General features: G+C 46.5%; 1 protein-coding gene across 1 annotated transcript in view; it reads right to left on the minus strand.

The window, feature by feature from the left end:
- The window catches only part of LOC119955934 (dentin sialophosphoprotein-like), an 83975-nt gene extending 60582 nt beyond the window's left edge, over nucleotides 1-23393 (minus strand). Inside the window, exon 1 of the mRNA XM_038782593.1 lies at nucleotides 23234-23393. Within this exon, the coding sequence (XP_038638521.1) occupies nucleotides 23234-23393 (160 nt within the window). The remainder of the gene's footprint in view (nucleotides 1-23233) is intronic.
- Between the last annotated feature and the right edge of the window lie 4439 nt (nucleotides 23394-27832).

A 27832-nucleotide genomic window follows, 5' to 3' on the forward strand; every position in this document is an offset into this window, starting at 1 on the left:
CCGATGGTGCAGGGTCCGCGGAGGTGATGTAGGCCTCAAAGACAGCCAGCCAGTGGTTAAAGTCTTTCCTGGCGTTTGGCGATTGCGGATCCAGCTGCAGGCGGTCGGGTTTTATTCTGATGTCCATGATTAGGGAAATCTCACGGTAATAAATTGATGCGCTAACAATTGCACACAGAAACACGATACGGTACAAAAGAGGCTTTATTACCGTGGGATGTTGTTCCCTCAAGTGGAGCTGTAAAATGGCAGCTCAGGAGACCTCATGGATATTTATACTGCTCCTGTGGGGGGAGCTAGCCGGCAGGGGCTTACCGACAAACTATGCAGGGGCTTACCGACAAACCTGTAATAGCAGGTACTATTGTACATCCCCTAATAGAGGCACACACATATATATACAGTGGTATTACCACACCCCCAAAGAGCCCTCACTTCAAGTGAAAGTCCCATCACTTCCCTTGTCCAAATATATATAACATTGGCTCCTTTAGCCCATACACCCACACGCAGTGAAACAAAAAAAGAAAAAGAAGAAAATACAGTCATGAGGTTACATCGGCACATGGCCATTTCTTAATTTCTCAGTTCTGCTACAGTCCTTCTGCCTTCGCAAACTTCTCCGCTGCTTCTGCCATTCCAAAATAAAAGTCCTTGAGCTTGTAGGTCACCCTCAGCTTCGCTGGATATACAATGCCGCACTGCACCTTGCTAATATACAGTGCCCTCTTCACCCAGTTGAAAGCAGCCCGCCTCCTCGCCAGCTCCACCGTAAAGTCCTGGTATACACGTATACCAGCTCCAGCCCACTGCACCACCCACTTCTGCTTGGCCCAGCACAGGACCTTCTCCTTCACACTGTACCTACGGAAGCACAGAGTCACTACCCTTGGCGGCTCACTCCCCTTTGGTACAGGTCTCCACGACCGATGAGCCCGATCCAGTTCATATCGGGATGGATCCTCCCCCTTCCCCCAATTGTTTCGCCAGCATCGCGGCAAAATACTCAGTCGCATCGGCTCTTCAACTCCTTCGGGCAGCCCAACAATCCTCAAATTCTGTCGCCTGGAGCTGTTTTCCAGGCCTTCCATTTTTCCTCACAGATCCTTGTTAATCTCCAGCACCTTCCGCATCTCCTTCCCCTTCGAGGTAAGTTGATCACCGTGCTGCAATAATGTCTCCTCCACTTCCTTCAGCGCCTCCCCTTGCTCCCGCACCCCCGCCATTGCGCTCGCCACCGCCGTCGTCACCGGGGAAATTGCCTCCTCCACCAGCACACTCAAAACCTCACTCATCTCCTTCCTCATTGTCTCCATGTATTTTGTAAACTGCCTTTCGAATTCCGCAGCCATCACCTTAGTTATTTCTTCAGCCGTAAACAATGCGGCCTCCCCTGGTGCTTCAGCCTCCATTTTCTTTACCGACCCCGCGGTGACCTTTCTACTCCCTGAAGGACTTTCAGCTGTTTTCACGGCCGTTTTTTTTACTGATCCTCGACATATCCCTTCCCTGAGCTTTCCCCTGACCTTTACCGCCTTTGCTGCCCCTAGGACCAGGCGTCAATCCCCGACAATGCCGTTCCCGAATGGGTGCTCTCCAACGCACGGCTGCCTCCCGCTCGCCGTCACCGGAAGTCCCCTTTATTTTGTTTTTTTAAGAAATTTAGAGAATCCAAGTCTTATTTTTTCCACTTTAGGGGCACTTTAGTGTGGCCAATCCACATACTCTGTACATAGAGTTTATATAGAACATACAGTGCAGAAGGAGGCCATTCGGCCCATCGGGTCTGCACCGACCCACTTAAGCCCTCACTTCCACCCGATCCCCATAACCCAGTAACCCCTCCTAAACTTTTTTCTTTTTTGGTCACTAAGGGCAATTTATCGTGGCCAATCCACCTAACCCGCACGTCTTTGGACTGTGGGAGGAAACCCAGAGGAAACCCAAGCAGACACGGGGAGAACGTGCAGACTCCGCACGGACAGTGACCAGGGCCGGGATCGATCATGGGTCCTCAGCACTGTGAGGCAGCACTGCTAACAACTGCGCCATCTTGTCACCCTATGGGGTCCTCCTTAATGGAGTCCCTAAGTTTGAGATGTTCTTGTGCTCAGAGCTTCATGCGCTGCCCTGACAGTGAATGGGCTGGCGATCCCTTCCAATCCGCCATTTCCTGCTCTGCTTCACCTCCTTGTATCTGCAGTCTGGGCCTTTCTCTCTCTTTTTATAAATTTAGAATGCCCAATTCATTTCTTCCAATTAAGAGGCAATTTAGCATGGTCAATTCACCTACCCTGCATATCTTTGAGTTCGGGGGGGCGAAACCCATGCAAACATGGGGAGAATGTGCAAACTCCACACGGACAGTGACCCAGAGCCGGGATCGAACCTGGGGCCTCGGCGCCGTGAGACAGCAGGGCTAACCACTGCGCCACGGTGCTGCCCTTTTCTCTCCAGACTCTTGCTGCTCTTATCGTCTTTTCTGCTCCCTGGTGGATTTGAGGGCAGTTCCTCAGGTGGTTGATTGTTTTGGATGAGGGTGGAATTGGGGGAGAGGGGCGTTGTTGGTTTGATGGTCAATTCCCAGGTTAAAAGGACCTAAGTTGAAGTTTCTAGTGGAGAGCCACCTTTCGTGCAACTATTCAGCACATCGCTATCACTGGAGTCCACTTTATATAGTCTAAAGCACCATATAGTGTCCTTATTATACAATTCGGCAGGTCATTAATGCCATCCTGGTTTAAGTGGAGCCGGTCCCAGTGGAACAACTCCCTTTCCCCCCAGTACTGGTGCCAGTAGTCCATGAAATAAACCCGCTGCCTCCCCGTCCTGATGCCTCGTAATGCTGACAACTCAGACTTTAATTCAACAATGCTGAGCCTACGTTGCTCAAGCTGCGGATTCTCGGGCGACATGGTGACGCAGTGATTAGCACTGCTGTGTCATGGCGCCGAGGATCCGGGTTCGATCCTGGGCCCGGGTCACTGTCCATGTGGAGGTTGCACATTCTCCTCAAGTCTGCGTGGGTCTCAACCCCACAACCCAAAGATGTGCAGGGTGTGACAATATGTATATTGTAAAGTTAATGAAAGGTTAACAATTTAATGTAAATGCATCCAACCGCTAGATGGCGATCAGGCGCATACACACGGATCACGTGATCCTGGGAGTAGGTGATTAGGCGAGATAGAGACTAGTCGTGTTTTCAGAAGCTCTGTAGATAGAATCATAGTTTAGTTTATTTATCATCTTTTATATCTTAGTCAAATCTATTTAGTTGTAGTTTTAATAAATTGCCTTTGTTCAAATCATAGAACATAGAACATAGAACAGTACAGCACAGAACAGGCCCTTCGGCCCTCGATGTTGTGCCGAGCAATGATCACTCTACTCAAACCCAGGTATCCACCCTATACCCGTAGCCCAACAACCGCCCCCCCCCCCCCTTACTTTTTAGGACACTACGGGCAATTTAGCATGGCCAATCCACCTAACCTGCACATCTTTGGACTGTGGGAGGAAACCGGAGCACCCGGAGGAAACCCACGTACACACGTGGAGGATGTGCAGACTCCGCACAGACAGTGACCCAGCCGGGAATCGAATCTGGAACCCTGGAGCTGTGAAGCATTTATGCTAACCACCATGCTACCGTGCTGCCCAACATAGAACAGTACAGCACAGAACAGGCCCTTCGGCCCTCGATGTTGTGCCGAGCAATGATCACCCTACTCAAACCCACGTATCCACCCTATACCCGTAACCCAACAACCCCCCCCTTAACCTTACTTTTAAGGACACTACGGGCAATTTAGCATGGCCAATCTACCTAACCCGCACATCTTTGGACTGTGGGAGGAAACCGGAGCACCCGGAGGAAACCCACGCACACACGGGGAGGACGTGCAGACTCCACACAGACAGTGACCCAGCCGGGAATTGAACCTGGGACCCTGGAGCTGTGAAGCATTTATGCAAACCACCATGCTACCGTGCTGCCCTAGCTTATGTTTTTTGTGAGACACTACACCACACTTTGAAGCAATCCTCATCCATAAAGCAAAGAACATCACACAGTGTAGGTGGATTGGCCTTGCTAAATTACCCCTTAATTGGAAAAAGTAGAATTGGGTACTCTAAAATTATAATTTTTTTTTAATTTAGAAGTTGTGGATTCTCGATGCTCTCCGCAAGTTCCCATATGCCACCTGCCCTGCCACATCAGCATTTGATGAATTACTCAGCTATTTTCTAATTGAATCAATTATTTTAGCTTTATTAATGAATTGTTTTATCTCATTTAAATTACCAATTAGCAAAGTAACAGCAAGTTCCTACCTTCGAGACAAAAGTAAAAAATTCACCAGCTACTGGTGATTAAACAGCAGCAGCTCCTTTGTCATTTGTATCGAAGTTGCACTTACACCAAATCACTTGGAAGTAAATATTCTTTCAGGACCACTCTGAGAATTGGAGATAGGCGAGAAGGTAAAGTTTAAAAACCCAACTCCACACAGCCCCGACCTGATTCCAAACCACCCTCCTCCAGTTTTATCTAAGTGGGTCAGTCATTGGAATTTTTTAAGGATGCAGCAAGTCTTCATTTTGGCAGAGTTTCTATTTTTAACTCAGATTAGACAGGTTTTCTGAGCTTCTGGAGACCCAGCAGGTAAAAGGAGGAAATTAGGGCCCGATCCATGAGTCCAGTGCCTTTTACAGCACTGTTTGTGGGCCAGGAGGAGCAGCATTGTTACCTCCAGTCCCACATGTAAACATTCCCTCAATCTGCTGTCATGCCACATCAACTCCAGGATCTGTGTGCCCCACTCCAATCGCCCTCCAAATCCATGATCTCTCCCATGACCACCACCTCACCCCAGCCACCTTCTCACCCCCACCACCACCTCTCTCCTCCCCACCACCACCACCTTTTTCTCCCCTCCCCCACGCCACCTAATCGCCATCTCTCTCTTCCTGAGCACCATCTCTCTCCTCCCTTCGAGCAACAACCTTGCCTGACCACAACCTCTCCCCGTAGTATATTGTAAGATCTGAGCATTTTGTTATTGTCTCTGCTTGCCTCTCTGCTGGGAGGTGTAAGTAAAATAACTTGAGCAATATCTGCCTGCAGTGAGTGTAAATGGTAAGTCATTGTCTCAATACAGTGCACAACACCCTCAACCACCCCTAACCATAATCTCTCTCCTGCACCAGGATCCCCCCCTGTTTTCTCCTGTAAATATCTGGGCCATTGTTTCAAATCAAATACCTTTCATCAGAACTGATGTTATTCCGCCTGTTCATGGGAAGTTGTGTTGATATATTTTCATAGAAGCCATAAAGTCCATGCAGTGTAGAAGGAGGCTATTTGGCCAATCGAGTCTGCACCATCCATCCGAAATCGCTCTCTACCCAGGCCCACTCCCCGCGCTCTATCCCCATAAACCCACACATTGATCATGGCCACTCCACCTAACCTGCACATCTTTGGACTGTGGGAGGAAATGGGAGCACCCGGAGGAAACCCACGCGCACACGAGGAGGAAGTGCAAACTCGACACAGAGTTGCATCTCTTTGCTTATTTCTTCCACTTAGCTCTCCCTTCTTTAGCTATTCATTCCTCCCCTCATGTATTCCATTGAGTTATTTTGTCGAAATGCAAATATGGACCGGGATTCTCTGAGCCCACGCCAGCTCGGAGAATCGGTGTTGGCGCTGGGACGGCCCGTGACGCCGGTCCAACGCCGGGACGTACTTCTCCGGCGACCAGAGAATCACCGCCAGCTGTATGCGCGCGGTCGATGCGGCACCAGTCGGGGGGTCAATGAAAGAGGTCCCCGCAGTAATTCTCCACGGTCGACCGGCCGAGTTCCCGCCGGCGTGGTTCTAACATGGTTCCGCCTGGCGGGAACTGGGACCCGCGGCCGTGTTGACCGTCCTGGTGGGAGTCGGGGGGATCAGACTCCAGGGGGGGCCTCCATGACGGCCAGGCCCGTAATCAGGGGCCACTAATTGGCGGGTGCGCGCAATCCGTGGGGGTCCTACCGTTTTCTGCGCCTGCCCGCTGTGTGGCTCCGCCATGTTGCACGGCGCCAGCGTCCGCCGCGCGCATGCGCGGACCTGCGGCGAGCAATGCAGGGTCGCATACAGCAGCTGGAGCAACGCAGAGCACTCCAGCGCCGTTCAGGCCCCCTGTGGGCCAAGAGGCCTGTTGGCGCCGGCATGAAACACTCCGGTGTTTACGCCAGTGTCAACACTTAGCCGCATTTTCAGAGAATCCCGGCCATGGTTCCTGACATTTAGCCGCATCCTGCTCTCCAATCAAGCACTTTACAGCTGCCTCTATCTCATATCCTATATGCATGGTAACTACGTGTTTTACCCCTTTCCCCTGTTCCTTTTTAAATGCTGCACCTTGAACATCGACCAGCTCTCCGGCGTAATCTGAACTAAAAGCCTCGGCTGTTTCTTCGTTCCACAGATGCTGGCTGAATATCTCCTGATGTTTAGCACAGTACAACTATGCCATCTAATGGAATTCAAATGGAACTTTTTCTGCAAACTTTCATCAATGAGCATCAACTCCGGGGAGTGAAGTTCAGGTCCGAGCAGCAACAGACAGGCAGGGGGCAAAATGAGAGACGCAACACTGTCCAGAAGTTGGCTTGGCACCCATGTAATCTTCTGGGTTGCATTGAAGACTTAAGAAAAGGAGCAGGAGGGCAGCACAGTGGCACAGTGGTTAGCACTGCAGTCTCACGGCGTCGAGGTCCCAGGTTCGATTTCAGCTCTGGGTCACTGTCCATGTGGAGTTTGCACATTCTTCCCGTGTTTGCATGGGTTTCGCCCCCCACAACTCAAAGATGTGAAGGGTAGGTGGATTGGTGTCGTGGAAATTATAATAAAGACAAATTTTTCGAGGTTCGTTTTAAGGAAATTTATTTGCACAAATATTTGTGGAGAGGGGAGTGGTCTAGCTGCATAGCCATTCCACAGCACTCTGAATTATACAGTTAAAAACCATTATATTTATAGTGTGAAATAAACAACTTTAAAGAGATAAAAACCTTAGAACATACGCAAGAAGAAAAACAAATGTTATGCCCTTGGTTTAGAAACAACTCGAGTACGCATTTTATTGTCCTTCGGAAGACCAACTTATTATCATAGGCCGAGTCCAAAACATGAAGCAGTGTTTTGGTTACGTTACCTGTCCTACTTATTTTCGTTCAAAAGCAGTGTTAGAATATAGACAATATTCCCAGCATGCTTCTATGTGGGCAACTCATTAATTTCCCTTCCACAATTGGTCATGCTAAATTGCCCCTTAACTGGAAAAAATGAATTGGGTGCTCTAAATTTATTTTTAAAAAGAAAAGGAGCGGACTGTTCCGCCATTCAACTAGACCTTGGCTACTCTGTGTCAAAACTACATTTCCCTCAATATTCCTACCCAAAAAAAAATCAGCACATCCCAATCCCGAAGGCTCAATTTACCCAGCACAGAGCGTTTCAATTTTAGGATTGTGTCTGTCTGTACAGGAATCCCATACCAGAGAAAATAACATTGCTGAATCTACCCTGTTTCTTCCATTTATCACACTAAACGCCTCAATCATATCACCCCTCTAAATGTTCTAAACTCAAAGAAATACAATCCAAACCTTTGTAACCTGTTCTCATATTGTAACCCATTTAACCTGGTTATCATTCTGGTGAGTCTGCGTTGTGCACACTCCAAGGCCAATATATCTTTCCTGAGGCTCAGAATTGAACACATTTACTCCAGATGAACTGTAACTAAGGGTCTATAGAACTAACAAACCACTTCCTCAACTTTGTGTCACAGACCCCTTAAGATAAAAGGCAATATTCCATTAGTCTTTTCAACTATATTCTGTAACCATCTAGCGATTTGAGCACCTACGTTAATAGATCTCAGTATACCTTTCTGTACTGAGCATATTTATTGACTAGTCCACTCTCAAAGCTCTGCTCTCACTCCACCTAGTGACCCAGCTGTCCCCTATTCATACTCTTTTAATAAAGCAATCATTAATAAATTAGACAAAAATGCAGGGCTGACAGGACACTGAAATTGAGAGCAAGTCTCTACAGAATAATGACTTGTGCACATGTCGGTTTAATATCTGATACGACTCTTATTTGAGGACTGTATATTAAATAATAATAATCTTTATTGTCACAAGTAGGCTTACATTAACACTGCAATGAAGTTACTGTGAAAAGCCCCTAGTCGCCACATTCCGGCGCCTGTTTGAGTACACAGAGGGAGAATTCAGAATGTCCAAATTACCTAACAGCGCATCTTTCGGGACTTGTGGGAGGAAACCGGAGCATCCGGAGGAAACCCACGCAGTCACTGGGAGAACCTGCAGACTCCACAGAGATAGTGACCCAAGCCGGGAATCGAACCCGGGACCCTGGAACTGTGAAGCAACAGTGCTAACCACTGTGCTACCGTGCCGCCCACAATGATTGATTTTTGGAGCAGGGCGATGGAATAGATGCTCACTAAACCCATGTTACACACCGACCCAGTACTGCAGTATCCCTGGGAAAGGTGTAAAGTAAAGGGAGCTGGAATTTATCATCAGCCCCGGCAATGTTATTTCACTTTAATAGGCTTTCTTTGTCGTTTTTGGGCAGGGTTCTCCACCGGCGGGTCTCTTATTTCCACTGGCAGTGCACCCATGCCCGGCGGGTTTCCCAGCGGCGGAGGGTAGTCACAATGGGAAATCCCATTTGGCAGGTGGTGGAAGTGGAGAATCCCACTGCCGGCGATGGAGCGCCGTTGAGGAACACGCAGCTGGCTGACCGGAGAACCCCACCCTTTGACTTCTGTCACAGTGCCGCTTTTAAGGGGTGGTCAATGAGCTAATTTGTTCATTTAATAATAATAATAATAATAATCGGCAGCACGGTGGTGTAGTGGGTTAGCCTTGCTGCCTCACGGCACCGAGGTCCCAGGTTCGATCCCGGCTCTGGGTCACTGTCCGCGTGGAGTTTGCACATTCTCCCCGTGTTTGTGTGGATTTTGCCCCCACAACCCAAAGATGTGCACGGTAGGTGGATTGGCCATGCTAAATTGCCCCTTAATTGGAAAAGATGAATTGGGTACTCTAAATTTATAAAAACAAAAAATAATAATAATAATAATTGCTTATTGTCACACGTATACTTCAATGAAGTTACTGTGAAAACTTTCTTGTTTAGTCGAGCAAGACACTTACTGACACTGCTGGTGGGATATAACATCAGGAACTCTACCCTTGTCATGTTTCACTTGATAAAGAAATCAAGAACTGAGTGAAGATTGATTTCTGGCCTCCTCTTTCACCATCTGATGGTCGGACGTTTAATCTAGTCGCAAAGGAGGGTTACCAAAAGGTGATGGTTCGAAACAAAGTCAAAGGAGATTAAACATAGGGAATTGCAATCTGAGAAACCTTTTGTGAGGAATGGCTAAAAGCAAGAGTAAATTGTCAGGATTTGATTACCCGCCAATATTCTGAGAGTCCTTAAGACCAGTGAAAGAGTGAAGTGGATTTTCGAATTCCAGCCCTATCAAAGAGGAAGCAATGTATGGCCTTTGCATTGTTGCTTCCGAAGAAGATAAAAATTCTTGTATTAGGTTTCATAATGTAGAGTCAGGCTTTGAAAGCTAAGCCATCACTCCATGCAGGAACATCACATAGACTTTAACAAACTGTATTAAAGATCACCGAGATTCCATTTTAGAGATTCTTTCTTCAGTGCTGGCATTTAAATTACTGGATTGTGCGAAGATGTTGCAGATGGACAGACTCCCGGGCCCAATTGAGGATTCTTTTTCAGAAAGAAACTTCTTTTTAGGGCAGATGTCTACTGCCTCAAAGACTCCCTGGAGAAGCAATGGTTTCCAGCAGCCTTGATGGCACCAAAGGGATGTTCCACGGTGTTACAAAGCACGGAGGACTCTATTGTAGCATTTTGAGATCATCCCTATACTGGATGTAGGTGCCAACACAAAAGAAGAGTTATGGGTAGGGAGGATGATGGTGAATCGACCCTCTGAAAGAGCACCCTTCCTCGGCCCGCTCCCCCAGTAACCCCACCTAATCTGCATGTCCCTGGACACTGAGGGGCTATTTAACATGGGCAATTCATATAACCTGCACATCTTTGGACTGATGGAGGAAAACCAGACAGACACGTGGAGAAAGTACAATCTCCACCAGGCCAGAATTGAACCCAGGTCCCTGAGGCAGCAGTGCCAACCCACTGTGCTACCATGCCGCCCTCCAACCACTATGCCACCCTTGTGCACAAACACGTTCAAAAGAAGCGGCATGGTAGTGATTATCACTGTTGCTTCCCAGCTCTCGGGTCCCAGGCTCAATTCCCGACTTGGGTCACTGTCTGTGCGGAGTCTGCACGTTCTCCCTGTGTCTGCATGAGTTTCCTCCGGGTGCTCCGGTTTCCTCCCACAGTCCAAAGATGTGCAGGTTAGGTGGATTGGCCATGATAAATTGCCCTTAGAGTCCAAAATTGCCCTTAGTGTTGGGTGGGGTTGCTGGGTTATGGGGTTATGGGGATAGGGTGGAGTTGTTGACCTTGGGTGGGGTGCTCTTTCCAGGGGCCGGTGCAGACTCAATGGGCTGAATGGCCTCCTTCTGCACTGTAGATTCTATAAAAAAAAATAAAAGTCCAAAGATGTGCAGATTAGGTGGATTGGCCATGCTAAATTGACCCTTAGTGTCCAAAAAGGTTAGGTGGGGTCACTGGATATGAGGCTAGGGTGGAGGTGTGGGCTTAAGTGGGGTGCTCTTTCCAAGAGCCAGTGCGGACCCAATGGACTGAATGGACTACTCCTGCACTGTAAATTCTATGAGAAGCATTTTCTAAAAACAAATGAAATATTGTTTGAAGTACTCTCAAGATAATCAGTGCTTGAATGCTACAGAAGTTAACACAATCACTGAATAATTTAAATAAAAATTCACTTCAAAAATTACAATTATGTTTACAGAAATGGAAAAATCTTCTTTTTAAATGCAGATAAATCTTCCAACTTATCACTCAATAAGTAAACAAAAACGGAATCAATCTATAATCCATTAAAAGCCAGGGCTCTTTATAAAATGCAACATGCTTAACCGGATAATCCTTTGATTCTGTGGAATTGCACACAATCTACAGGATTAGTTATTGATTATTGGTACATTAAAACCCAGTGATTACTAGGAATTCTTTGAATTGCAGCAGCCTCTTCAAAAAACACAATCCTGGGGCCCATTTTGAGTAGAAATATTTTAAGAGTTGCAGGAATAACCCAGAGGCATTTATTCTTATTTTTTTCTTATAATAAATAATTTACAATCGGACCCCGGGGAGCTCAGGGCCAAGGCTGCAGGATTGAGGATTGGCTCCTTCCCTCCACCCTGTGCAATCATCAGAAGTTTTATTGCCCCCCTCCCGTACACATTCCTTTCTTTCCTTCTCCCTTAGTCCCGCCAAAATCCAGCCCTGTGGCCGTGCAAGCCTATTGGGGTCTTAGCCCCCTGAGCTTGGGATCTAAGCTCGTCCCCACCATGCAAAATATATATTTTTAATTTTAATTCTTTTTTTAGAGTATTCAATTCATTTTTTCCCAATTAAAAGGCAATTTAGCATGGCCAATCCACCTACCCTGCACATCTTTGGCTTGTGGGGGCAAAGCCCACGCAAGCACGGGGAGAATGTGCAAACTCCATACGGACAGTGACCCAGAGCCGGGATCGAACCTGGGACCTCAGCGCCGTGAGGCAGCAGTGCTAACCACTGTGCTGCCCGCCACGCAAAATAATTAGATTTTTTTATTTTTTAGAGTACCCAATTTTTTTTTCCAATTAAGGGGCAATTTAGCATGGCCAATCCACCTACTCTGCACATTTTTGGGGTGTGGGGGCGAAACCCACGCAAACACAGGGAGAATGTGCAAACTCCACACGGACAGTGGCCCAGAGCCGGGATCGAACCTGGGACCTCAGCGCTGTGAGGCAGCAGTGCTAACCACTAGACCACAGTGCTGCCCAGAATTAGACTATTAAAGGAAACTTTGCAGAGTCTACTTGATGCATGTTGATGATTTCTTGTGGGGTGGTACTATGGGGTGTGAGAAATGTTATTAAGTTATTAAAATAGAATTTCAGATTGGATGATAGGCTCCATGCGCTGCTAAATGTACTGGCTTAAACATGAAACAGAATATGTGGGGAGTCACTTTGAATCAACAATCCTATCTAAAGAGTATTAGTCATATTCTGGTTAATTGTAACAGGTTCTCACAATAATGATATCTCATCGAGAGAAGAAACGGAATAGTTGCAAACTGGTCAGTTAAATTGGTTGTATTTTTAAAAATTAATTTATGGAATGCTGGTTAGGCCAGCATTTATTGCCCAACTCTAGTTGCCCTTCAAAAGGTGGTGATGAGTTGCCTTCTTGAACCTATGCAATCCTTGAGGTGTAGGTACACCCACTGTGCTGTTAGCGAGGGAGTTCCAGGGTTTTTGTATTCACAGACAAGATCGGATGCTAGTTTTGATGAATTGGAACTGAGAACTGTGATGAAGCAAACAGTTTGATCATCAACTTGCAAATCCTTTCCAAGGCAGATGGTAAGCATGAGAGAGATTCCTGGTCCATCATGTAATGAAGAGAAAGTTGGAAGCTCTACCATCGCTATCCATAGCTCCAGACTACAACATGCTTGAGTCACAGCAACTTGGACACCTTGAGTCATCTGTAGCACAATGAAATGAAAACATGAAATGAAAATCGCTTATTGTCACGAGTAGGCTTCAATGAAGTTACTGTGAAAAGCCCCTAGTCGCCACATTCCGGCGCCTGTCCGGGGAGGCTGGTACGGGAATGCTACCACTATGATATGGCACCCTAAAGTCAAGGATGTTTTAAGGGCAAACAAAATCTAAAACAAATAAATGTGGAGAAATACAAAATTCAGTTTCCATCCCTGCGCAACCCAAATAACATAAAATTAGTTATGCTTCGTGATACTTCTCATGCCAGTCTTCCTGATGGACATTCAAGTGCAGCTGATTTCATAATATTTTCAATTGGTGGAAAAGGAAAATGTTGCCCTTTAGTGAGAAGCTAGGAAAATAAAAAGGTTCATGAAAAGTACTTTAGCTGCAGAAACACTAACTTTTGTGGGGGGAAAAGTACATATGGGATTCTATTTGTCGACTATTTTTGGAGAAACTCGACAAAAGGGGTATACTGGAAACAGTTTACCTATTGAATGTGCTATGATCCTCGGCCAGAACTCCCCCCCCCCCACCCCCCAAAGTTCTTGGTAATATCTGATTACAGACCATCAACATTTTGTTTAGATTTAGATTCAAGACGTCTGCTCAGTGAATAAAGCTACAAGATTTACCACAGTTTTTGAATAAACCAAAATAAGCTTTACTATACAAGTCAGAAATATAAACAGGCAGCACGGTGGTGCAGTGGTTAGCATTGCAGTCTCACGGCGCCGAGGTCCCAGGTTCGATCCCGGCTCTGGGTCATTGTCCGAGTGGAGTTTGCACATTCTCCCCGTGTTTGCGTGGGTTTCACCCCCACAACCCAAAAAGATGTGCAAGGTAGGTGGATTGGACAAGCTAAATTGCCCTGTAATTGGAAAATATGAATTGGGTACTCTAAAATAATTTTTAAAGTCAGAAATATAAAATAATTTACAATATACAAGTCGGAAAGATAAAATAATTTACAATATCCATCTTCTCCTCTAACATGCAGGGTAAATAATAATAATAATCTTTATTGTCACAAGTAGGCTTACATTAACACTGCAATGAAGTTATCGTGAAAATGAAATACACGCGAAGTAATAAGACAACTATGGTCGTAAACACTGCACTGCACAATAAATGCAGATGCGGCTAAGACAGAGTCTACAAATTTCTCAACAACTCGCACACATATCAGTAACACGGTGAGTCAATCAATCGCACTGAAAATCTGTCTCTTTCATGAGGAATTTCCGTCTAAACCCTTGAAAAACAAACTTGGAAATTCTTTCCAAAAATCACTCCAACCTGGACGGCATCAACAATGGCCCACCTCACAGGGTTTCAATCTCATCTCATGAACTTCCGTTCCCCTGAGTTCCCAACTCTGCAATCAAGCACCAGCTCGCAAGCACAACTCCAGTTTCTTGGCCACACTGAACAGAACGCTATTGCTCCAAGGGCCCTGCCCCGATGGCCTACAGCTCGGAATCACCAACATTCAGCCCCCTTCTTCACTTTAAGTCCACTCCTGGCAGCCCTTTTCCTATTCAGAGCCTCTTTTGCTGTGCCTCTCTTTTTCACCTGAACTGGATGTTTTTCCTGTCCTTGTCTCCTCTCTGGGACTCTTCCTTTGGGACTTCTCCCTGTCCCCTCTCCCTTTTGGGGATTCCCCCTGTTCCCTTCCTGAGACTGTTGCCTTTGAAATGAATTGAATAAAAAAAGGTACATTGGCCATGGCTTCAAATGAAGTTACTGTGAAAATCCCCTAGTCGCCACATTCCGGCACCTGTTCGGGGAGGCTGGTACGGGAATTGAACCGTGCTGCTGGCCTGCCTTAGTTTGCTTTCAAAGCCAGCGATTTAGCCCTGTGCTAAACCAGCCTTTGGTGGCCCTCTGCTGCTGGTGACCTGATCTTGGTCTTTGTGCCATTTTCCCTCCTCGCACATGCACACTGGGCCCAACGAACGTTAAAAATGCCGATCTGTGCCTGTGTTGCCCACACCCTGTCTGCACAGGATCGAAAGCTCTGAGGTCCATCAGGATTTGAAGTTCCTGGCCTTCATTCTCAATGCTAAGGTAAGTTTCATTTTCCTGGCAAAAGTTAATAGTATCTTTGTGGGATGATGTACATTTTATGCAACTGTGCTTCCTGTTTGTTTCTGTTTATTCCCTGTCCATTTACTTGGAACATAGCATTCTGGTCACCACACTACCAGAAGGATGTGGAGGCTTTGGAGAGGGTACAGAAGAGATTTACCAGGATGTTGCCTGGTATGGAAGGCATTAGCTATGAGGAGAGGCTGGATAAACTCAGTTTGTTCTCACTGGAACAAAGAAAGTTGAGGGGCAACCTGATAGAGGTCCACAAAATTATGAGGAGCATAGACAGAGTGGAGAGTCAGAAGCTTTTTCCCAGGGTGGATGTGTCAATTACTAGGGGGCATAGGTTTAAGGGGTGAGGGGCAAAATTTAGAGGAGATGTGCGAGGAAGGTTTTTACACAGAGGGTAGTGGGTGCCTGGAACTCGCTGCTGGGGGAGGTGATGGAAGCAGGTACGATAGTGACATTTAAGGATTTTAAAAAATATTTAGAGTACCCAATTCATTTTTTCCAATTAAGGGGCAATTGAGCGTAGCCAATCCACCTAGCCTGCACATCTTTGGGTTGTGGGGGCAAAATCCAAACAAACACGGGGAGAATTGCAAACTCCACACGGACAGTGACTCAGCCAGGAACAAACCTGGGACCTCAGCGCCGTAAGGTAGCAGGGTTAACCCACTGCGCCACCGTGCTGCCCTCGTTTAAGGATAGTCTTGATAAATATATGAATAGGATTGGAATAGAGGGTCGCGGACCCCGGAGGTGTAGATTGTTTTATGTTAGATGAGCAGCATGGTCAGCACAAGCTTGGAGGGCTGAAGGGCCTGTTCCTGTGCCATATTTTTCTTAGCTATGAGGAGAGTTTGGATAAACGCGGCTAGTTCTCACTGGAACAATGGAAGTTGAGGGGCGACCTGATAGAAGTCCACAAATTTATGAGGGGCATAGACAAAGTGGATAGTCAGAAGCTTTTTCCCAGGGTGGAAGAGTCAATTACTAATCAGAATACAGGAGGGAGATAGAGAACCTAGTGGAGTGGTGTAACGACAACAATCTCTCCCTCAATGCCAGCAAAACTAAAGAGCTGGTCATTGACTTCAGGAAGCAAAGTACTGTTACCCCTGTCAGCATCAATGGGGCCGAGGTGGAGATGGTTAGCAGTTTCAAATTCCTCGAGGTGCACATCTCCAAAAATCTGTCCTGGTCCACCCACGTCGATGCTACCACCAGGAAAGCACAACGTGCCTATACTTCCTCAGGAAACTAAGGAAAATCAGCATGTCCACATTAACCCTTACCAACTTTTACAGATGCACCATAGAAAGCATCCTATCGGGCTGCATCACAGCCTGGTATGGCAACTGCTCGGCCCAGGACTGCAAGAAACTTCAGAGAGTCGTGAACACCGCCCAGTCCATCACATGAACCTGCCTCCCATCTATTGACTCCATCTACACCTCCCGCTGCCTAGGGAAAGCGGGCAGCAGAATGAAAGATCCCTCCCACCCGGCTTACTCACTCTTCCAACTTCTTCCATCGGGCAGGAGATACAGAAGTCTGAGAACACGCACGAACAGACTCAAAAACAGCTTCTTCCCCACTGTCACCAGACTCCTAAATGACCCTCTTATGGATTGACTTAATTAACACTACACTCTGTACGCTTCATCCGATGCCAGTGCTTATGTAGTTACATTGTGTATCTTGTGTTGCCCTATTCTGTATTTTCTTTTATTCCCTTTTCTTCCCATGTACTGAATGATCTGTTGAGCTGCTCACAGAAAAATACTTTTCACTGTACCTCGGTACACGTGACAATAAACAAATCCAATTCAATAAAGGGCATAGGATTAAGGTGCGAGGGGCAAAGTTTAGAGGAGATTTGCGAGGAAGCTTTTTACAAAGAGGGTAGTAGGTGCTGGTGTTGGTTAACCTGGTGTTGTAAGACCTCTTACTGTGCTCACCCCAGTCCAACGCTAGCATCTTCGCATCGTACTTTTCTTTGTTCTTTGCTTATTCCCTTATTTTCTTTATCTTTTATTTTTACTGTTACATTTTTGCTCCATGGATGATTTGTGGTCTCGTGCTTTAAGGCAGCCTGTGCCTTTAATTCAAACAGAAGGATCCAGAAGGCTGTGCTGTTTTCGACTGGCTGACAACAATGATGACTCGGTTTGATTGATTCGGCTGGTGGCCAATGAATTGGCCCAAAGGGCTGTGTTCTGCCTGGGAACCAGTGGTGATCAGATCTTACCCCACTGAAATGGTTCAGAGATCTAATATCTAACTAATCTTCTCCAGAAATCCACTGTGAGGACTGACTCTCTCCAGCAAGACTGGGTGTCATTCTCTCGAGACAAAAAGACTTGAAGTCAAACCACGAGCTGGGAGCAAGGTTAGGTGTTAAATAAAGTGTTTATACAGAAAGATATTGATCTGAATGTGAACCTCGAGCGGAAGGCCCAGATTGCTAAGAAATAAAGCGCCTCTCCAGAAAGCCTGCTGCCAGTGAGTATTAAATTTTCTAACCTGCTGGGACCCTGAATGACAGACTCTACAAGGAAGGTCATTACCAGCTGTAAACCAGAGACTTTAATCAGCGAGCTTGATGTGAGAAAAGCATGTTAAAGAACCACCATTGGAAACAAACATTCTTAACCTTTCACATTCAAACGTATCATTTTTACCCTCCCCCCCATGTTTGTTTACCTAGTTTGTGTGGGTAGAGGGTGGGACAGTTAAAGAGGGCAGAAGGTTAGCTTGTTGTTATCCAGTTGAGTTCACTGCATATTTCACCATCATTCTTGTTTTAAAAAAACAGTAAAATTATGTTTCTACTTACAAACCTCGGGCGGGATTCTCCGACCCTCCGGCGGGTCGGAGAATTGCCCGGGGCCGGCGTCAATCCCGCCCACGCCGTGTCCCGAATTCTCCGCCACCTGAGATTCGGCGGGGGCGGGAATCACGCCGATTGGCGGGCCCCCCACGGCGATTCTCCGGCCCGCAATGGGCCGAAGTCCCGCTGCTGACAAGCCTCTCCCGCTGCCAGGAATCAAAACAGCTACCTGACCGGCGGGATTGGCGGCGCGGGCGGGCGCCGGGTCCTGGGGGGTGGAGGGGGGGGCGATCTGACACCGGGCCCACTGATCGGCGGGTGGGCCTGTGCCGTGGGGGTATTCTTTTTCTTCCGCCTTTGCCATGGTCGCTGATGCTCCGGCGCATGTGTGGACTTACGTCGGCTGGCGAAGTCCTTTCGGCCCCGGCTGGCGTGGCGCCAAAGGCTGTTCACACCAGCCGGCGGAGTGCCAACCACTCCGGCGCGGGCCGAGCCCCTCAGTGTGAGGGCTTGGTCCCTTAAGGTGCGGAGACTTCTGCACCTTTGGGGCGGCCCAACGCCGAAGTGGTTCACGCCACTCCAACATGCCGGGACCCCCCCCGCCCCGCCAGGTAGGGGAGAATCCCGGCCCTCGTGTCTGGAATTATTGGGCAGCCAAGGGCCAAAGATTTTTTATAAAAATAGTTGGTTAATTCACTCGTGCTGTCACTCTGGGGCACATGGGGCTGGAATTTACCGCACATTTGCCCTGGATGGCATAACACAATTTGAAGACTCGTGTCCAGGATTTGTGGAACAGTAGACAATAGATATGGGTTACAGTGTAAATTAAAAGAGACGCCAGATTTGTAGGGATGACAGGATGGCACTGAAAGCGGCTAAGATTTTTCTTAAGGTGGACGACTTATCTCTGGTTTAGTTAAAAGAGCTTCGCAAAGACTAGCTAGTCAAATTGGTGGGTGCATTAGAGGTAGAGGTACCGGTTAAAACTAAGAAGGTGGAGATAATTGAAGTGATCAATCAACATTTAAATCTGAAAGGGATGCTAGGAACACAGAAGAGTTCACAGCGCCAGGGTCCAGGTTTGATTCTCGGCTTGAGACACTGTCTGTGCGGAGTCTGCACGTTCTCCCCTTGTCTGCGTGGGTTTCCCCTGGATGCTCAGGTTTTCTTCCACAGGGTCCGAAAGACGTACTGTTAGGTGAATTGGACATTCTGAATTCTCCCTCCGTGTACCCGAACAGGCGCCGGAATGTGGTGACTAGGGGATTTTCACAGTAACTTCATTGCAGTGTTAATGTAAGCCTACTTGTGACAATAAATATTATTATTATTATAAGTAGTGTAGCAGGGGGTGGCATGTGGTACAGTGGTTAGCACTGGGACTGCAGTGCTGAGGACCCGGGTTCGGATCCCTGCCCTGAGTTTGGTGGATTGGCCACGCTAAATTGCCCCTGAATTAGAAAAAATAAAATAATTGGGTACTCTAAATTTAAAAAAAAAAAAAATAAGTAGTGTAGCATAGGGTAACACGGTGACACGGTGGTTTTGGCATTGCTGCCTCACGGCGCTGAGGTCCCAGGTTCGATCCCGGCTTTGGGTTAATGTCCGTGTGAAGTTTGCACATTCTCCCCGTGTTTGTGTGGGTTTCACCCCCACAACCCAAAGATGTGCGGGGTAGGTGAAATTGGCCACGCCAAATTGGCCCTTAATTGGAAAAAATGATTTGGGTACTCTAAATCTATAAAATAAAATAAGTACTGTAGCATCGAGGATATGTTCTGGTGGGGTATTGAACTGGAGGGAATGCAATTGCATTTCGAGCATGAAAGGGAGATGCGGCTACAGGCAGCCCACTGGTACAGTGGTTAGCACTGCTGCCTCACGGCGCCAAGGATCCGGGTTCGATCCCAGCCCTGAATCACTGTCCGTGTGGAGTTTGCACATTCGCTCCATGTCTGCGTAGGTCTCAACCCCACAATCCAAAATGATGTGCAGGTTAGGTGAATTGGCCACGCTAAATTACCCCTTAATTGGAAAAAGAAGTATTGGGTACTCCAATTTTATTTTTTTTCAAAGGTACATTGGTCATGTCTTTTTAAAAAATTGCTGTCCAAGGATGTACAGGTTAGTGCGGATTACGGGGATAGGGTGGAGGAGTGAGCCTAGGATCGGGTGCTCTTTCAGTGGGTCATTGCAGACTCGATGGACCGAATGGCCTTCTGCGCGGTAGAGATTCTATGATAAACTTGTGCTTTGGGGAAAGGAGGAGACGAAGCCAGAGTGTGGTGGTGATGTGTCACAAATCCCTTGGGGAGGCCAAGTTGCTGTGGCCACATGCACTTCTACACACACTTTGTAGCCTGAAGGTTTGGATTGTGATGGTGGAGGCTCCAACCTTGCACCACACTGTTTCAACTGATGCAACGTAGTGCAGTGATGGCAAAGCACATAAAGATTGAGAATTTTCAGAGGCAAGGTTTCATTGAAAATTGGAAATACTTCAAATCTGCAGGCATTGCTGCAGCATAAATGTCACTTTCTGTTCTCAAAACCCCGGCCTTACATGGTGCCATTTTAACAGCAACGTCATATCAGCTGATCTTTATACGCGCCGTCTGTTGACTTTAACCTGAAGGTGAATGAGTCCCCGGTGTACAACAGGTGTGCCGCTCAAATATCATCTGATTTACACACTGCCAGAGTTAAAACCACCCCCAGCCATATTGCAATATCACAGGGGAACCACTGGAGGTCAGGCGTGGACCACAAGCATCAGCCATCATAAACAGTGCGGTTTCCACGGAAACACGAGGAGCTGGGTTGGCATTTGAAAAGCCGGCGACAAGAAAAGGTCATGTGACTCATCAAAGCTCAAGTATCGATTCAATGACTCAGCTGTGACGGCACCTCACTGCATTTTGAGAGACCTGAATTTTATTTTTTGCCCCGGTGACTTTGGCACATTATTTCCAACATCTTTCACTCTTTGTAGATGCGAGAAACTGCAGGTGAACACCTTGCTCCCCTTCTCTTGGCTTCTTTGGGGCAGCACGGTGGCGCAGTGAGTAGCACTGCTGCCTCACGGTGCCGAGGTCCCAGGTTCGATCCCAGCTCTGGGTCACTGTCCGTGTGGAGTTTGCATATTCTCCCCCTGTTTGTGTGGGTTTCGCCCCCACAACCCAAAGATGTGCAGGTTAGGTGGATTGACCATGTTAAATTGCCCCTTAATTGGAAAAAATTAATTGGGTACTCTAAATTTTAAAAAAATAATTGGCCCCTTCCAGCCATGATGCTTCTGAACATAGACACATATTGCGAAGACACAGACCAATCGGCCCATCGTGTACGTGCCGGCTCTTTGAAGAGCTATCCACTTAGTTCCATCCCCCTGCTCTTTCCCCATAGCCTGGCAGTCTTCCTGCTTTACAAGTATTTGTCCAAATCCATTTTGAAAGTAGATTAGAGAATGCCAGCTGTGACTCGGTCAGTGGCACGCTAGCCTCAGACACTTGGGCAGGAAATGTCAGCTGGCATTTAAGGGCGCTGCACTGTTGGAGGTGCCATCTGTCAGATGCACCGTTTAGTAATTTGAGGAATCAAGCAGTCGTGGATTTATTGAACTATGTACAATACTCTGCCCACGGCAATAACTCTCTCCTGATCCAGTCCTTGTCAGGACAACCAACAATTCCGGACCCTGCATGGGCCGGCTTTTGTGTGTAGATCTTTAACAAGCTCCAGCTGGGTGCCATCCCCTGCCTGGGAAGCTCGTACCCCACGGGTCCCACGGGGTGATCGATACTGGTTTCCCTGTAGTCTTCGTGAGGGTAAACTGAGATGTGGTGGCTCGAGGCAATACTGCGGAGGCTTGGCAGCACGGTGGCGCAGTGGGCTAACCCTGCGACCTCACGACTCCAAGGTCCAGGTTTGATCTCGGCTCTGGGTCACTGCCCGTGTAGAGTTTGCAAATTCTCCCGTGTTTGCATGGGTTTTGCCCCCACAACCCAAAAGATGTGCAGGGTTGGTAGATTCAACACGCTAAATTGCCCCTTAATTGGAAAAAATGAATTGGGTTCTCTAAATTTATTTTTTTAAATACTGCGGTGGCTTCTTGTATAACCAAAAGGGAAAGGTTAACTATATGCAGGCACAGACGTCTCTGAAACTGCCTTTCAGTCTATGACTACCGGGTCCACACTGACCCCGGGACCCTGCTCCTAGGTGTCCGGGCCTTCTCTAGGTTTGCGTGCGAACGCTTGATGAGCATCGAGCCGTTCACATAGGATCGTCCCTTAAAGGGGCCGTGCTGCCACATCCCTCCTCCCCTTAAGTCCCTCAGTAACATAAGAACATAAGAACTAGGAACAGGAGTAGACCATCTGACCCCTTGAGCCTGCTCCGCCATTCAACCAGACCATGGCTGATCTTTTTGTGGACTCAGCTCCACTTACTCGCCCACTCACACAACATGGGTCATTTACAGTCAACTATGTTCAATAAAAGATTGATACTGTAAAAGAGGGAGTCTATAACAGTGCTTCATCGGGCAAATCATGGGGACTTCTTCAACCTAGTGGACTGCCTTAGTCCACCAAACTGCTCCTCCACCAATTAGGCAGTGTCGGGGGGGGGGGGGCGAGGGGTTTCCTCGAGGGTTTGATGGGGTGACCCATCTCTCCAGCTCCCTCAGGGGTCGTCGGCAGGGCCTCTACAGAACTCCCCAGTTCTTGTTGATTCTGGCTCCAACGCGGGGGCACTGCTGGTTCCACCCTTGAGCCATTGGGAGTAGTGGTCTCTCGGCTCCTTACATTGTCTATGTGCTTCTGCACACATCTGCCCTGCAAGTCTAACATGTGTTTGACCAGACCGGGTTTCACCACAATTCTGCCAGGTAACCACTGTGGGCCAGATGTAAAAAATTCCTTACAAAGATCAGATTCACAATCTTAAATGATCTGATTTCTTTGACCAAATCTTGCTGCTTCTTTTGGGAGGCCTGCCGCACCCCACCTGTTATATTTTGGTGCTTGGCGGTCAGAATTAGGGCACTAGAGAACGACTAGTTCGTAACTAGTTGAATGTCTATTGTTAAACAATAACATTGTGTCCAATGTTATTAACAATAAAAAAAACAATCAAAATCTACTAACTACTGTATTACTATTATTAAATTGTTATTAAATTAAATTATCTAAGAGCTACTACAAATGTGACTATCACAACGACGACTATCTCCACACTCCTCGTGGTAAGAATGTCATGTGGTTGTCCTATACTGCCACCTGCTGGTTGGAGTTTGTATCTATTAATATTTTCATGATTGCTTGTGCATATCATCACATCCCCTTTCCTTTGGAAATGTACAATATTTGCATACATTATTCAAATTTAATATACAATCCCTATGATATGCATAACGCTTCAATTAATTACATATTTAAATTCCATCACAAATTCAATCTGTCTAGCTTTCTTCTGTGTCTTGCCGACCTTCTAAGCACTGGTTGAACTTGTGAGTTTGACTGGTTCTCGACTGTTGTTGAAGATGGTTCTCACTGTGTTTCTGTACTTTGTACATCTTCAGCTTGTTCTGTTTCTGTATGCTGAGGTAACGTTTGTTCAGTTGTCCTGAGATTGCTTTCAACATCATCCAGTAGTTCTGAAACAAGGGATTGCTGACCCTTCAGCAAGGCTCTCCTCTTCTTAGAACTTGCCCTTCATCGGTGACGACGATGATGTATGACTGAGGACCTGATGGTTGTATAACCTTTGCAGACTTCAACCATCCATTTCCATCAGGATCTTCTACCCTGACTTTGTGATTCTTTACCAACGGTTGCAGACATCTTGTCGATTTATCATCATACCTCTTCTGCCTCCTTTTTTGAAATGTGAGCTTCTTCACAAGTTTGTGATCAGTTGGTTCCTGTGGGAGATATGGTATGGTAGTTCTGAGTTGTCGATTCATTGACAATTGTGAAGGTGATAACCCATTAATCAATGGTGCTGTTCTATAGCTAAGTAACGCAAGCTATGGGTCCTCCCGACTATCCATAGTTTTTTTCACAATGTGACCACCTTTTTCAAGCCTTCCCACAGGATTGCGGATAAAGAGAACTAGAAGTAATATGTCGAAAATCATAGCTCTGTGCGAACTCATTCATGACTGCTAAAACATGGGCCATTGTCGCTCATGACAATTTGAGGTATTCAACGACTAGCAAAAATGTCCCTGATTTGTTTGATGGCACACATGGCTGATGAGTTGGCTAGTTGTACACTTCTGGAAAGTTAGAGAAATAGTCGGTCACTAACAGGTATTCTTTTCCTACCAGATAGAACAGATCCATTCTTTCTGCCATGGAATCGTTATTACTTTGCCCATTTGTATTGGTTCTTTTCGTTTTTTTGCACTGAAATTTCTGACACGTTGCACAATTTTCTATCGTGATCTGAATGTCTTATTGATTCCTGACCAGTAAAACTTTTCTCTAGCTCTTTGAATTTTTCTATGCCTAAGTGCCCCTCATGAATTTTCTGTAGAATCATGGGTCTTAGAGATTGTGGTACGACAATCCTGTTTTGCCTGAGCAAAAGAACCATTGGCTGCACTTAGCTCCGCTCGAATGTTATAATATTTGGAACAGGATCCTTTTGGCCATCCCTCACTGAGGTATTTTATGATCCTCTGTAACATTTCATCTTTGTTGGTTTCTTCTCTGATCAATTTCAATTTAACATCTGGAAGAGTTTCTGTCCCAAGATTCATGTGTACTTGCACATCCTCATCCATGAGTTGTTCATGCATCATATCTGTAACTCGAGAGAGTACATCAGCTACTACAAAATGTTTTCCTAGAGTATATATGAGATTGAAGTCGTGCCTCTGTAAATTTATCATCATATGCTGTATTCTTGGGGACATCTCATTTAGATAATTCTTCATTATCGCTACAAGTGGTCTGTGATCTGTTTCAACTAAGCATGTTGGGAGGCCATATACGTAATCGTGGAATTTGTCTAAGCAGTTTATCAGACCTATCGCTCTGTGTCAGTCATTGACCTTGAAGGATAGGCAATTAGAAGCCTATTTTCATCATTGTCTTGCTGCAATAACACTGCTCCCAACCCATCTTTCGATGCATCTGTCAATATTTCTGTCTTCTTTGTAGCATCAAAAAATGTCAGCATTGGAGCCTTTGTCAATGCTTCCTGTAGCATTCGTCACTTTTGCTCATGTCTTTCAGACCATTGGAAAATACTATCCTTTTTAATAATTTGCCGCAAGCATGTCATTTTTGCTGATAAATTAGGAAGAAACGTTCCTACAAAATTTATCATACCTTGCATCACGAAGGCTCCTGTTTTGCCTGGACGTGGCATGTTTAATGTCGCCTTTTTCTTCTCCATATCTGGTTGTCTCCCAAGAATGTAATTTCTTCAACAGCAAACTGGAATTTGGCTTTATTTAATCTGAGATCATGCTTTTTGATGCTTCTCCACACATTAGTAAGCCTTTCATCGTGCTGTTCTTTTGTGGAACCCCAAACGATGGTATCGCGTACATATACTCTGACACCTGGAATTTCTTCTACGACATGTTCCATTACCTTATGGAAAATTTCAGATGCTGAAATAATACCAAATGGCATTCTGAGAAAACAGTATCGCCCAAATGGAGAGTTAATGGTGCACAGCTTTGTGCTCTCCACATCCAACTTGAGTTGCCAAAAACCCTGCGATGCATGTCGCTCCTGACATCTCACATGTAACCGCTTCTCTTTTCGGAATGTATAATGTTCTCGCTTTATATTTAAATTGGGATCTTTGGGATCCATGCAGATTCTCAGGTCATTATTTTGTTTCTTCATGCAGACCATGGAGTTCATCCAATCGGTTGTTTCTTCAATTTGTTTTATCACCCCCAGATTTGTCATCCTGTGCAGTTCATATTTTTGTCATTCCTTTAGTGGAGCTGGTACTTGTCTTGGTGCGTGTATGGCTGGTTCTCTTGCAGTTGGATCCAATACGTGAATGACAAAACTCAGAATCCTTGAAATATTTCTAGAAACTATTTAAGGATTGAATCCACTGAGGTACTTTGCATGGTCACAGCACAGTCAGCACTGTGTATTCTTTTTACCAATTCGAGTGCTTCACAGGCTTCCACTCCCACAAGTGATTCACCTTCAGTCTCTGCAGTGGAAAAATTCACTTTATGCATATTATTCTTTACACAGACTTCTTGTTCGCATACTCCTAGTGTGAATTCTTTTGGCATTATAATCCTTCAAAAGTATCCTGTTTTATTTAAAACATGCGGTTTATTTTTCATTTCTTGGATATACGATAAACTTATCAGATTGGCCTTCGCTCCCGTGTCAAATTTAACATTGACTAATGTTTTATTAATCATGAGAGGAACTGTCCAGTTATCTCTTTATAGAAAAAGATGCAGGGTAGGTGGATTGACCATGCTAAATTGCCCCTTCATTGGAAAAAAAAAGAATTGGGTACTTTTGTGAGGGCCACGAAGAATCCAGTAACATTTATTTACAATAACATATATATACAACAGCAGCAACTTCCCTTGCTGCTCACTCCTCTCTGTCTGCTGGTTCCAAACTGGCCAGCTCTATTTATGCAGGGAGTCTGCTAATGATTTCTCCGCCCCCCCCCCCCCCTCCTTGGGGAAGCTCATACTCCCACAGGATTGTGGGATTGTCATTAGTCCCCAGCCAATGGTAAGCAGGCAGGTTATAACAGGTACTCTAAATTTATTATTAAACAGGGCAGCACAGTGGCACAGTGGTTAGCATTGCTGCCTACAGCGCTGAGGACCCGGGTTTGAATCCTGGCCCAGGGTCACTGTCCGTGTGGAGTTTGCACATTCTCCCCGTGTCTGCGTGGGTTTCACCCCCACAACCCAAAAAAGATTTGCAAAGTGTAGGTGAATTGGCCATTTAAAATTGATTTAATTGATAAATTCATTTTTTCCAATTAAGGGGCAATTTAGCATGGCCAATCCACCAACCCTGCACATCTTTGAATTGTGGGGGCGAAACCCACACAAACACGGGGAGAATGTACAAACTCCACACAGACAGTGACTCAGAGCCGGGATTGAACCTGGGACCTCGGAGCCGTGATGCAGCAGTGCTAACCACTGCGCCGCCGTGCTGCCCAGCACAACCCAGATGTGCAGGGTAGGTGAATTGGCCACGCTACAAAATTGCCCCTTAATTGGCAAAAAAGAATTGGGTACTCCAAATTTAAAAAGACAATTTAAACACCAAGACCCAGCCTCACACGGGACACCCCGCACAAACATAACCCCCCAGGGGACCCATTACACCACCCCACACCTGACCCAACTCACCAGCACCCCCCCCCCCCCCCCCCCCCACCAACCTCGACCCAACCCAAACCTTCCTCCCGATGCGACCCGGCCGACCACCCTCTCCTCCCTAAATCCCCTCCCGGATTGGGAACCTCCTGGACTGACCCCCCATCCCTCACTCCCAGACTAACCCCTCTCCCTCCTGGATTGACCACCACCCCCAACCCTCCTTGCCCCAGTACGACCCCAATCCCCAGGTCCAAACCCTGCCATACACACATGGGATTTGAACACCCCCATCCCCCAAACCCATGTGTTGAATCTTCAGTCAATGTATGCCACATGAGGGCAGCATGGTGGCGCATTGGTTAGCGTTGCTACCTCACAGCGCCAAGGTCCCAGTTTCGATCCTGGCTCTGGGTCACTGTCCTTGTGGAGTTTGCACATTCTCCCTGTGTTTGCATGGGTTTCGCCCCCACAGCCCAAAGATGTGCTGGGTAGGTGGACTGGCCACGCTAAATTGCCCCTTAATTTGGAAAAAATGAATTGGGTACTCTAAATTTAAAACAAAAAATTTTTTGTAAATAATAAATGTTTGCCACATGTGAGTCGTGAGACAAATTTAAATCCACATAGAAGCATCTCTTCAAATGCCGGCTGTCAGGCTTGATTAATGGTGAGGCTGCGTCTTGATACCGAGCCCCCGGATGCCCTTGCTCTTTGGGATGGTGTTATGTGACACTCTTTAA

Source organism: Scyliorhinus canicula, chromosome 21, assembly GCF_902713615.1.
Source record: "Scyliorhinus canicula chromosome 21, sScyCan1.1, whole genome shotgun sequence".
NCBI classification, from domain to species: Eukaryota; Metazoa; Chordata; class Chondrichthyes; order Carcharhiniformes; family Scyliorhinidae; genus Scyliorhinus; species Scyliorhinus canicula.